This window comes from Neospora caninum, chromosome Ia, assembly GCF_000208865.1.
Source record: "Neospora caninum Liverpool complete genome, chromosome Ia".
Taxonomy (NCBI): Eukaryota; Apicomplexa; class Conoidasida; order Eucoccidiorida; family Sarcocystidae; genus Neospora; species Neospora caninum.
In genome coordinates, this window is record NC_018385.1 from 1,975,333 (window position 1) to 1,988,335 (window position 13,003).

At 63.7% G+C, this 13,003-nt stretch overlaps 1 protein-coding gene across 1 annotated transcript in view; it reads right to left on the reverse strand.

Annotated features, from left to right (window-relative positions):
• Window positions 1–13,003, reverse strand: part of NCLIV_002120 (hypothetical protein) — a gene marked incomplete at both ends in the record, with an annotated part of 30,333 nt that overhangs the window by 11,627 nt on the left and 5,703 nt on the right. The window contains 6 exons of the mRNA XM_003879711.1: window positions 427–4,836; window positions 5,398–7,766; window positions 7,904–9,656; window positions 10,146–10,995; window positions 11,465–12,021; window positions 12,440–12,985. Of these exons, the coding sequence (XP_003879760.1) occupies window positions 427–4,836; window positions 5,398–7,766; window positions 7,904–9,656; window positions 10,146–10,995; window positions 11,465–12,021; window positions 12,440–12,985 (10,485 nt within the window). The remainder of the gene's footprint in view (window positions 1–426; window positions 4,837–5,397; window positions 7,767–7,903; window positions 9,657–10,145; window positions 10,996–11,464; window positions 12,022–12,439; window positions 12,986–13,003) is intronic.

A 13,003-nucleotide genomic window follows, 5' to 3' on the forward strand; every position in this document is an offset into this window, starting at 1 on the left:
AAAGGGGCATGAGGTTAAACAAAAGACCCAGTTCAAAGGATAATGAGCAATACCCGGTCACCGACAAACAACCGAAGTTGGGCACGCGAGAAACACCCCAGAGCGATCGCCCCACAGACGCCGACAAACCCCTGCGTCAACGAGCAGACCTCGAAACGAGAGGTCCGAACAGAGGCAAAAGAGACGCGCTTCAAAGAAGGGACGCTTCGCCGGGAAGATCACATCTAAACCACAGCACAAAGCAAGGCTCTCAGTGTGGCACGCGAAAAGGCGTGCGTGCTGGTATCGACTCGGCAACGGGTCTGAAAACGAGAATCAATCGATTGTGTTTTTTACTGATTTTTCTGCACACACGCCTATCGCGCTGTCAGCCAGTGGTTTCCGTGAGATCCACGCAGCACGCAAATACGAGGTTTACGCCCCTACTTCATCTTCCGCCAAGTCGGGCGCCTCGTCAGACGCGCTGTCCGTGTCGTCGCCCTCGTGCTCGTCTTCTCCAAGATCCGGGGGGCCTTCGTCGTCGCTGCTTGCGTCTGGCGAGGAGTCGCCGTCGCCTGCGTCTCGCCTTCTTCGGGCCCCAGTGAGCGAGGAGACGAGGTCGGAGACATCGTCCTCCATCAGGGCTTCTTCTTCGTGGGGTTGCAACTCGTCGTCTTCGTCTTCCTCATCGAGGAGTTCCTCGTAATCCAGGTCGCCGCGCTCCCGGATTCTCGGCGCGTCGTCGTCGTCTTCCTCGTCTTCCTCATCCTCTTCTTCATCTTCTTCTTCCTCCACTTCGCCTGTTTCGCGAAGAAGCTCTTCTTCTTCCTCAACCTCATGCGGCAACTCCCGCGTGCTCGTCAGGCCCGCGCCCGCCGCTGCCGGCGCTTCGTCGTCTTCACTCTCCGCGGAGTCTGCGTCGACTTCTTCCTCTTCTTCGTCCTCCGTGAGACCTACCGCCTCGTCATCGTCTTCCCCAGCCATCTCATCGTCTTCATCGTCCTCATCGTCGTCGTCGTCCTCCAAATCGAACAATTCGCACTGAAGCGCCACGTCGCCGTCTTCGTCTTCCTCCTCGGGCTCTTCCTCAATGTCCCAGTCATCTTCGTCCTCATCCTGTTCACTGTCGTCCTCTTCATCATCGTCTTCCTCGTCGTCTTCATCTTCCTCATCTTCTTCCTCGGCGCTGACGGGTTCCGCGCTTGGCCTCCCCCCGCGCCTCTCCGCCGCCGCCTTGCCTCGCACGCGGTCCTTCTGGGGCGCGTCGCGGGCCACCGGCAGACCCATGAGCTCCGGGGACGTCAAAAACGCGAGGCAGCGCACTGCAATCGTGACTGAGACAAAGGCGTCTTCGCTGTGCAACGGCAGTTGAAAGAGAAAGAGCGAAAGCGAGTCTCGGAGACGCTGCATATCGTCCAAAGACAGCCCGTACTGGCTCTTCAGCGACGGCGTCGGGGCCGGCGCCGGCACAGGCCGCGCCGATCCCCCCTGACCAGAAGCGTCGTTTTTACAGTTGCCGCCCGAGAAGAGATTCGCCGCAGCCGGGCGCTTCGGGGGGTCTCCGTCTCCTTCTCCCGACGAGCCGGAGCCTGGAGACCGCGAAGCAGAAGAGCGACTGTCACTCGGCGTGCTTCTCGACGACGCCGACCGTCCCCCTCCTCCCTGGTGTCGCGAAGAAGAGGCTTGACTGCTGCTCACTGACAAACATGTAGTTGGAGGCAGTCCCGCATCTGCCAGGGACACTGCGTCCCCTTCAGGGCCTTCTCGCGGGTCGTGCGCTCCACTCTCACCATCACCGCTGTCCAGCATCGACGCAGCCCTTTCCCGGAATCCGCTAGACGCCCCGCCGGCTCGGCCTTCTCGCGCACCGTCAGGCGGTGCCGCTCTCGACCCGGCTACGCGTCCTCCCGAGGACGCGCCGCTCGACGACGAAGCACTTCCATCGGATTCTTCGTCGTCGTCTCTGCGGCCTCCCCGACCGGAGCACGCGCCTGACCCGCCGTTTCCGGGGCCGCGACTCGCACTGGCCGAGTTGGAGTTCCCCTCCGCGTTCTCGTGCGGCGGGGGCGAAGAGGACAGGGGGAGAAGCAGGGGGTTTGGCGGGAGGTCTTTTGGAAGGGTGAAGAGGCGGTAGAGCAGCGACGACAGCGTGTAGAAGGCTGTGACTTGCAAGTCCGCCGGCAGGAGATACTGCATCAAGACAACAGAGTTCGACGCGTGGCTCTCGCGCGTCTCCTTGTCGCCCCGCATCGCCCCGGGGAAGAGGGACGCGCCCGCAGAAGCCGCGAACGGGTGGCCAGCGACACCAGGAAGTCCCAGCGCCTTCGCCAGATGCGCATGCGTCGAGCCCCTTCGCGCGCCGTCCTTCGTCCCAGAGCCCCGGGCGTTGTTTCCGGTGGCGGCCGCTGAGGCAACCGCGGCGGCGAGCGCATAGCAGTCGGCGCCTTCCGCGCCGCGCCGCTCTTCGGCCGCAAGCAACTGGATCTGTTCTCTCTGCTGGGACCTCAGGACGTCCTGTTCGATGTCGAAAACGGCGTCGCCTGCGCTCTCGGGGCGTTCCCGGCCCTTCTTGAGCAGCGCCGGGAACGAGGCGAAGCAGACGCCTCTCGCCAGCGACGTGAGTGCTCCGCTGACTTGCTGGAAGAGGATCTTCCGGATTTCCAGGCTGCAGCACGCCATCGCGCCGAGGAGTTGGAGGAAATGGTTCAGCGCGACCAATGCGGGGCTGTTCCCGAGCGCCAGCGAAGACGCAGGCAGCTTCTTTTCGCGCTGGAGCTCCAGGGCGGCCGCGTACGTTTTGTCTGTGCAAGCAAAGGGCGGCAGCGTGAGGGTCAGCAGGCGGGAGAAGACGTCCCGCAACAGATAGTCCAACAAAAACGGGCGCACAGGCGCGGAAGAGACCGAACTATGGGCGCCGCTCTGAGACGCAGGCGCCCCGCCCCCACAGGGCGAGACAGCCGCCTCGCAGGCTTCCGACGCGAACGAGGCGAAAGCCTCCTTGTCGTCTGCGCCTCCTGAACGCGCGGTGGAACTGCCGCCCGATCCTGGCGCATTCGCGCCCTCCTCTTTCTTCTCTCCGCGGGCCACGCAGCTGCCGCGCCGCTCGGGCCCCGCAGAGAGCGGGCCGTGGTGCGAGTGCAGGAGCGCGCGGCTGAGGTCGAAGCCGCTGGGCGCGGAGGCCGAGTCGCCAACCAGCGACGGCAAGGAGCTCGTGAAGGCCCACGGAGGCGACTGCGGCAGATACAGACGAATCATCTCCGCCCCTGGAGTCCCGGAAGCCGGACTCGCCCCGCCCGCAGCCGCGCCAGAATGGGGGTTGTCTCGGGAGTGTCCCGCGGCGTCCACGCCCGCCAACGAGGCAGCCGACTCCAGCGAAGGCGCGCCCGCGTGGTGGGGCCCGCCTCTCCCTTTGTGGAGCGGCGGCCGCGGGACGGAGAGCGGGACTGGCATCTTGCCTTTCCCGTCTGGCGAGACGAGGTCGGCGGGGTCATCGCCTCTCGGCGCACCAGCCCCGTCGTCGCCGCGCTCCTTCTCTCTCCCTGGACGGCCTTCCTGGAGAGGGCCCGTGTCGAGCAAGGCCCCAGACGAAGCGGGCGAGACAAGCGGCATCGTCTTGCACAGGAGAGGAAGGACCGACGGGTACGAGCTAATCAGTTGAATCATGATGTAGAAGAGCGAGTCGGCAGTCAAGGCAAACGGGTACATGGGCCTGACATTCGACGCCCAGCTGTTGTCTTCTCTCAAGGCTCTCGGACGGAGAACAGCGTCGAGACTCCTCCACGCCCCTGACACGCCGTCCGCGTCCTCCTTCCGCTTCTCGCCGGCTTTTTCGTTCTCGCCGGGCTTTCCCGCATCCTGTCCGTTCGAATCGCCTGCGCCGTCTCCGTTCGCTCTCTTGTCCGACGGCTCCGAACCTTTGGCCTCGCCCTTCTCCTTGCTTTGCTGAAGCGGCGCCGACGCCAGGCGCGTCATCGCCTCGACGTTCAAGAACATCACTGAGTAGTCGGTCAGCACACCCATGAGAATGGCGGCGACACTCGGGCTCTTCCGAGCCTGGAAAAGCAGCCGCTTCACTCTCTTCTGGTGCGGATGCGTCTGTGGGCGTTCGTGGTCTTCCAACCACCGAAGAAGCACGACGGGCTCTTCTCCCTTCCCCTCCCCTGCACTCTGCTCAGTCTCACCTTCTGGGTAGTAGCCAACTCCCTGGAGACCTCGGCGGAACACGTGTCCCTTCTTGTGCCCGACGTAGATCCCGCACGGAATCGCCTCGGGTGGCTGCGGCAGGAGGGTGGATTTCTCAGAGTCCTTCCCTGCTGTCTGTTCCGTCTCTTCCGCGGTCGGCCCTTGCTCACGATTGTTCTTCCCCGAACCTCCATCCCTCTCCCCAAACACCTCTCCCGCGCCCTCCATGTGGACATCCACCTCGCTCGCCTCGCCTACACCTCCACTCTGCGAAGCGACGGGACCAGCCTGCTCTTCCCCAGTCTTCGCCGGGTCTTGCGGCCCTCGCTCGCCTTCGGGCCCGGGCGTCACGGCGGCCGACGGCGGACTCCTCTTCTCGTCGTTTCTCGCCGACCTGCGAGAGCACGCACCTCCCTCGGGGTCTCCGAGTCCCTCCGACTGTCTCTGGTCGGCAGCCTGCAGCGGGCCAGCAGTCTTCTTCCCGCGCCCGCCTTCGCCGTCTTCTCCGCGAGGCGCCGACGCAGTGGAACAGAACTGACAGCACGCGCGAAGAATCTGCTCCACGAGCGCCGGCGCCCGCTGCACGAACGGATGGAGCGTCTCGAGGATCGCCTCCGCAGGCACCAGTGGCCGCAGGTTCTCCTCCTCCGCCGTCGGCGGCGGGGCTCCATGAACCTGCACGCGCAGAGAACGAGAAGACGGCGGGGCCCATGGAAGAGAGACATACAAAGGAGACACCTCAGAGAGCTAAAAAACACACGCCCCAATGTGCAGGCGCGGCGCACGCACACACGCACGACAGCGGGAAAGCCGGACACTGAGAATTGAAGCACCTCTGCGGGAGAAACTGACCGTCTTGTATGCCAACTTTCTGCGGTAGATTTCAGATCCCCTCAGCAGCTCCAAGAACGCCACATCCTCCCGGCTTCTTCTCCACGGCCTTTCTCCTCAGCTCATCTTTTTTTTCTGCTTCCTGTCTTGCCTGTTTCTCTGCGCCTCTTCCCTCTCTCTTCCTCTCTGCCCCGTCTTCCTCGTTCACCTGTGTATCCCTCTCCTACGCCCGGTCTTTTCTCCCGCTCGACTCCTCAGCCTCTGTCGCGCCTGCCTCCTTGCTTTTTCTGCTCTTTCCCCCGCTCTGTCTGTGTCTCTCTCCCTCCGGTTTCCCCCCGACGTCATCCACTTTCTCCGCGCGTCTCCTCTTCTCCTCTTTCTTTCACACCTCCCACTTCCTCTTACCCGTCTGTACAAAGTCCTGCTCGCGAGTTGCGCCCGCTTGAAGAGGTGTCGGATTTCGTTCTCAATGAAGGCCGCCAAGACCGACTGTTCTTCGCAAGCATGCGACACGATCTGCTGGATGAGACTGAGCATTCCGCTGCATCCCGCCGTCCTCGGCACACTCAGGAGAAGACCCAGGCCGCCCCCCAGGGCCCCGCTCGCTGCTCGCTCGCCGCACACCGCGTCACCGCTCGCGAGCACTCTGGGATTCTCTTTGCCTCCCTCTTTTGCATGCGTCTCCGGCTGAGAAGCCAGAAGCCTTGGGGGATTCGGCAGCAGAGAGGTGTGCGTTTCGAGCGACGACGTGGCGTGCGCGAGCGCTGCGGAGATGGAGAAGAAGGGGAGAGACGCCAGCTTGCACGAGAGGAACTTGGAGCAGACCGAAGACCGCGAGGGGCCCAACGCGGCCGCCGAAGAGATCGAAGGCGTATGCGAAACCCCACATTTGGAGTCTCCAGCCCCGTCCCCTTCACCCATGACGGCATCCTCCGGCTCGTCTCTTTCTTCCGATCTGCCTCCCGATGGAAGAGAGAGGAGACTGCCCTTTGGTGTATACAGAAGAAGGTGAAGAGCGTTCGAGGGGACAACTGTGAGGTGCTGGAGGATCTGCAGGACGGCGAGAGTGGTGTCTCCGTCGACACCCGGGTAGAAATGCAGGAGGTCCAGGCAGCTTCCGACGATTTGCTTTTGCTCCTGCGCCGCCAGCACGCGCCCCGGACTCCCACTCGTCGGCGCGAGACTGCCCGCCCCGTCTCCCTCCGGGCCGCCGGGAGCTGTCTCTCTCTCTTTCAGCCCAGCTCCTCCAGCAGAGGAGGCGAGAGAGCCGGAGCCTGCATTCTGGCTCGACGCTGAGGCGGAGCCCTGTAAGGAACTTGCACGTAGCGCGCTGGGAAGAAGGCCTGGGTGATCTGAAGACGCGGCAGGGTGCCCACGGCCTGTTTTTGCTTTCCCTTCTGAAGCGGCAGGTGCGGCGGGGCGAGAAGACGCGCGAGAGCGCGCCGGCCGATGCGGTTCTCCAGCGCCGCCTGTCTCGACACCGCCTGCATGCGCATGCGAGGAAGTCACGGGAGGAGTCGCTGGACGCTCGTGAAGCAGGTAGAGAGGCAACAGCTCCTGAACGCACAGCAGGGCTGGGAGAATGAAGGGGGGTGGGCGCGCGGTCGCCGGCACCGCCGCAGCCAAACACGTTGGAGCGGCAGCTGCGCAAGAACAGGCAGGCGCGGAGCGACAGCACAGCGGGATTTGAGGGCCAGACGGGAACGGGACAATCGACGCCACTTTGGCATCGGTCATTAGTGGCGCGGAAGAGGAGGGAGACGCTGCCGGTGTGGCAGGGAGATCGAGTAAGCACCAGGAAGCAATCGGGAGAACAGGCGCGGCTGCTCCTGCCGCGCATCCAGCAGACGTTCGCGGTTCGCCCTCGGTTTTGACTCCAGGTTCTCTCGCGAGAGAAGAACCCGAGCGGCCGTCTCCTGCAAGCGCGGCGCCGCCACTCGCAGCTGACGCATCCCTGAACAGCTGCGGGAAAAGGAAAACGCCCTTGGTCTCCGACAAATAGAAGGGGTGCGCAGAAGCAACAAGGGCCTCTTCAGAGAGGCTGGAGGCGATCAGTTTCCAGAAGATGCCGACCGGATGGTTGCAGCCGAGCGTGGCTGCTGCGCTGATCCACCCTTCGCGTTCTCGACCTCCCCCACCTCCTGTCCTTCCTTTCTCCGCAGGTGCGCCTCTCGCACCGAGGCCCGACCCCTGCAGCGCCGCATGCAAGGAGGCATGCAAGTTTCTCGAGTCGGGCGCACTCCCGCGCTCCCCCTTCTTTGCGAGCGACGACGCAACGCCCGCAGCCGGTTTGGCCGCAGCCGTCTGCGCGCCCTTGAGCGCCGCCTTCTTCCCCGGAAGCTCGTCCCTGTCGCCGGCGCTTCTGCGGCGCATCAGCGCAGCCGTCGCGTGGAAGACGGCCAACAACATTCCCTTCGCGTGGCGCTTGCGATGCAGTAGGTGAGCGAGAAGGAAGCACGTGCCGTACAGTTGCTGCTGAAGCCGGAGGGCAAGAAGGGCCGCCCGGAAACCCCACAGTTTGGAGACGCCGCCAGAGTCGGAGACAGCGTCCTGGAAGTCGGCGTCCCCAGCCCGGAGCGACGGTGCGGCGTTCGCGCAGAAGAACGAAGGCAGCGCAGGAAGACGGAACGCGAGATCGGGGACACACAGGCAGAGCTGCCGGAGGTGGAGAAGACGTGAGGTCAACAGCCGCATGGCCACAAACAGATTGCGCTCGCCCATCTGCTGGAGCAGGACAGCTGGCGAGAGAGACGTTCCGGCTTCCAAAGTCTCTGCTGAAGACAGAAAGCAGAGGCAACCACAAAGAGATCAGTTCTGAGCAGAAGCCACGCTGGTCGAGCCGTCCCGCGCGGCCGCAAAGTGGCGCAGGCTTTGCGTGATGTCCCGACCCTCTCTCTTCATCTACGCTTACCGCCCGTCGCGGATTTCTCGAAAGGTCCTTGCTTCGAATCCGAGGCGCCATGTCCCGTTTCATGCCGAGGTTCTTTTCCTTCTTGGCTCGCCGGCGTGGTGCCTTGCTGTGAGGCGTCGCCCTCCGGGCCTCCGGCTCCTGGCGCCGGCTTGTCGTCAGCCTCCCGACGCTTGGTCTCTCGGTCGCCTTCCTCTCTCTTGTCTCCCGCTTCGGGTGTCTCTGCGTGTCCGCGCTTCGAGTCCACGGACAGATCCAGCGGGGCGCCGAGGAGTTTCATGAGGGCCTCACAGAGCGAAGACACGCTCTGCGGCAGCACGCAGACGAGGTTGAGGAGCTGCGGAACGATCTGTCTCCTCAGCTTCTCCGCGAATTCCAGAGCCTCCCGGTCGCTGATATGCGTCGAGATCGATCCATCCCACACCGCGGTGCGGCAACGGACCTCTCTTGCAGCCTCGCCGCTTTTCTGTGTCTCTTTTTCGGAGGCTGCCGCCTCTGGCCTTCTCGCTGTCTCCGACATCGCCTCGCCTGCCTCCTCGCTTGTCGCCTCCGCGCCCAGTCTCTCCCCGCGACTTCCGCCGGTCCAGGCCTCGTCCAGCTCGAGGCGGCCAGCCAGAGACGCCGAAGCTGCCACGAAAAACAGAGCCTCTGTCGCCTGGCCCGTGCCTCTGTCGCTTGCACCCGTTGAGCTGCGCCCGCCCCGCGAACCCCCGAACCCGTAGAAGGCCGAGGAAGAGAGGCTGCGTCCGAAGCTCGGACTCGCCCCCGGCGTCGCCCCTGCGCCGCCCGTGATTGCGGCCACAAGAGCGCGCGTGACGTTTGCGAGCTCCGACGCGCTGGAGACACTCTCGTCTGCGCTTAAGCTGGGGAGCAAAAAGGCACCAAAGTAGTCGAAAGAGGGACCCACCTCGCCCATCAAGGCCGACGCCGCCGCGACCGCCGCGGCCCGCGACGAGGCGAGAGGCGACGCAGTCTGGGCGTGCGCCGAAGACGGAGACGGTGGCTGCGACCCCGTCGACAGGCGCGCGCCAGCCCTCGGGCCCTGGCGAGACGGGCTCGATGCCTGCGAGCCTCCCGGCGTCGGGGGGCCGTCTGGCCGCGAGGTGTCTTCGGCTGTCTCTGTCGCGGTCGGAGACGCCGCAGAGGCTGCCTCGCCCGCACCTGCGGAGCCCGGCGTGCTGCTGGCCTGCGAGTAGCTCTCACTCCGCGTCTCTGTCTCCGTTCCCGAGGCGGGCGCCGTCCCTGATGTGGAGCCGCTCTCCGCTCCCAAAGAGGGCCCGGAACGTTCGGCGCCACTGCCTGCGGGCGGCCTTTCGTCTCCAGGTCCAGACCCCACAGAGTGCGGGCCGTCCCGATTTGGGCTGCCAGCGCTCGCGCTCTCTCCACCCGCTCCAGGTGGACTCGCATTCGCCACAACCGTCGATGACGGTCCCGTAGAGGCCGCAGCTTCTTCTTCGCGCTGCCGCTCAAAGAGCCATTCCATGGCGAGCTCGATGCTTCGGCCGTTCGTTGCGTCGACCGCGCGCTGAGCTAGGCCCTCGTCGAAACCCATCTCCGTTAGCTGCTCCACCATGGCCGCCCGGAGGACCGCTGCGCGCCGCGCATGCAAAGAGCCGCGCCCCGCGCCGCCCGCGCTCGCTCGCCCTCCAGACGCAGTCGCCCCCGCCGCGCCGGAGCCGTAGGGACCCGTCCCCGTCCGAGAGGGCGGCGGCAAGTCCATGAAGACGCTGTAGATCCACGCGCGCCGCTGCGGAGTCTGCAGAGAGAGACAGACCCAAACCGCAGAGAGGGGAACACGGCAATGTAAAAGAAGAGAAAGATCGAGAACAGACATTTTGGGGCGGACTTCCAACTGCGAAACCCCGAAGCAGCAGAAACAGGGAAAGAACCTGTCTCTGGCTAGCCGAAAAGAAAGTTCGCGTGAGGTTACGAGATGGGGCGCTTCCACGTCCGACTCTTCCCCCGCTGTAAAACGATCCACCACAGCGGGCACGCCAGCTGTGTTTCCTTGGATCGCCGCGCACGGTGCATGCAAAGGTGTAGCTCCATCGATGGATTTTTCAAAACCCCTCGCATGGGAAACGTGGGAACAGAAGCGCACGTTCTCTTTGCACGCCTCTGGAGTTTACGGCCAGTCGTACGCGCGCGGGGGAGAGGCCTCCGTGCCCACAGGTGGTCTTCCGCCCGTCAAACGCCTTCTCTTCCTGTCAGTTTCAAAGCCGAAAAAACGCGTCTCTGTTCTCACCATTGTATCGAAAAGGTGGTAGGTGATCTTGTGGGCAAAGCCTGTGACGCGTTGCAAGAAGGGAGCGAGGAGAGGCCCCAAGAGCCAGTCTTTCTCGGAGACGTGTTTCTCCACGTCGTCGTGATCGCCCGCCTTCCGAGTCCTGTCCCGCGCGTCTCGCTCTTTGTCTCCGTCCCCTCTGTCTCCGCTCCCTCTGTCTCCTTTGTGTCGCCCCACAGTCGTCGCGACGAGGGCCTCGGCGACCTGCTGCTGCGCATGCAGACGCCGCGCCGCAAGAGAGCCCGCCGGACCCGTCCCTTTGCCGCCTCCGGCCAGCGACGCCGGGGAGGCGAGCGCGAGCACGGCGGGGTCGTCCGGAAGACGCGGAGACGCCCCACACTTGGCAGCCAAGGACCACCAAACCAGCACATGGGCAGTCGCATCGCACTGAACGGAGCGCAGGAGCCCGACGACGTCGCAGGTTCCGAAGTCCTCGTGAGGAAGGAGACGCGGCACAGCCGCAGCTGCCTGAGAGGTTTGCGCGCCGTTGGCCTGGAGGCGCAGATAGGCCTGGTGAATGCCTTCGGGAGTGTACGAGAAACCAAGGGACGGTTGCGCTTCCTTTTTCTCGCCAGCCGATGTCGAGGTCCCCTCCGGCGCCCAGGCACCCTCGTTCCCTCCCACCGCGCTCGACACCGTTTGACCAGAATTTCCTTCCTCTACACTGCTCGCTTCCCCAGCGCCGCCGAGAGCAGCAGCAGCCTCGCCCCTTGACGCAGAGGGTGAAGAGGGCGACGAGCTCGGATCTGCCGAACTGCGGACTCCCTGAGGCTCTTGCATGCGCTGGAAGTACGAAGGCCGCTCCAAATTTCTGAGGGGTGCACATGCAGCGAGAGACACAACACGCGCGGGTTTGAACAGGCAAAAGAAAGCAGACGCAAAGACACACTCGGAATCCTCGAAGCAACGACATCGGGGCGTATCCGCACACACTTGTCCCCAGTAGATAGCGCGAATGCATCCACAGAAAACCTCTATCTACATATATATGTATATATATGGATTGATGTGCATAGCACTCGAGAGCTTCTCGGGAGTTTCACGCGTGTTCACCCTCGGGCGAGGTCTTGGTTTTCCATGGATGCATCCGTCTCGGCTGCCCTCGGCTCTCTCTCCTTTCCTCTCTCGCCTTCTTTCCTCTCTCGCCTTCTGTTCTATCTCTCTCCGTTCGTTCGTTTCTCTTCCCCGCCGCAGCCTGAACGCCCCTGGAACGGGTTCTTCCTGCCGGCTCTTCGCTCTCGCCCTCCACGTCTGTGTGTCTCCTTTGTTGTCGGGCTCACCCCTGAAGAAACTGCGATACTGGGGAATTCAAGCACCGTTTCCAAGACGTGATTTTGTCGCAGTACGCGAGTGCACACTGGAGGCATTTGCTCGCGAGGTCACGGACGATCTTCATTTGGCTTTCAGGCAGTTCGTCGAACTTCTTCATCAGTTCGCGCATCCAGCTCAGAAACGCTGTGCGCCGCCTCTCGGCCGCCGCGTCTTCCTCGCAGGGCGCGGCCTTCTTCGCCTCTCTCCTCTCGACGCTTCCTTCTCGCTTCCGGCCGTTCTTCGCGCCTGTGTCCTCGGCACCCTCGGATCTGCTGGACGCCGAGAAACAGGACAACGGGATCTCGCTCTCGTCGTCGCCCGTGAAAGATCTCCGCCTCTTGGTCTCGTCCTGGAAGAGAAAGAGCGGCAGCAGCGCCTCCAACGACAGCAATGGGGACTGTCTCCCCTCATCGCCCTCCACCGCGACACCCGCCGTGAAGGCGCGCCGCGCAAAGAAACAGTGAACTGTCAGGTTGACGGCGAAGGCGTAGTCCACCACGCGCATCAGCTGCGTGACGCCTCCAACCTGAGAAGCAGCAAGCGACGAGGCGAGAGAACAGGGCTTTTCAGGCCAGCAGACGCCCATCCCTACGCAGCATTCGTCACCAGACTCTCGCACCACCACACGAGATAGCAGACGCGAGGGTCCCCGCTACAAAAACACGAGGCGCAGACTTGCTGCCGGAGAACGCTTCCCAGGACGCGTGTGTGGTGTCTCTCCACGACAAACGGCGACGCGCGAAGCAGGAACGAGCGTGCGAGAGAAGAGATCGAGGCGGAAAACCAGAACGTGACGAGGGAGGACCTCCGCGGGGGAGCGGCACAGAAACAAGACGCGAGACACGAAGGGGTGAAGCGTCTCTCCAGCACACTGCCTCTGCGTGTGGGCTAGAGAGAACCTAAGCAGAACTCCTTTCTTCTTCGCAGTGGCGCTTTCCCCGTACCTTGTGGAAGGCGTCAAAAGTCATGGTCAGGAGAAGGCCGCGGTTCTTTTCGTCGACATGCAGCTTGTAGAGCCAGTCCAGGACGTCGCAGATGTAAGCGAGGGTGCTAATGACGCCGAGACCCTCAATCACGACGGTCGTCCCTGCTCGCGCTTTCGCGGATTCTTTCGCAGGTCGCGCCGCCTCGCCCATCGGTTCTTCGCCGTCCTTTTCTTCTCGCGGCTGCACTCCCCGGTGGCTCTTGCCGACCCCCGTCGCTCGCTCTTCCTGTTTCGCCTCGCCGTCCTGCACGGCCTCACCGCTAGAGCCAGCTCCTACCTCGCTCTCCGTCGGAGCGTCCGCGGCGTCCTCACGCGCCCCTCCTGTCTCCTCGCAGGGACACAGGAGACGTGTGGGCAACGGCACCAAAGGGACAGGCCGCAGGAGATCCCGACACTGCAACCCGATAGAAAGACAGTGAAGCTGTGCAACCTGCAGGTGGATCTGCTGCTGCTGTGGGGTCCCGCCTTTGCTGCGAATTGCATTCGTGTTCAGCATGCGACTTGCCTGAGAAAACATGCGCCA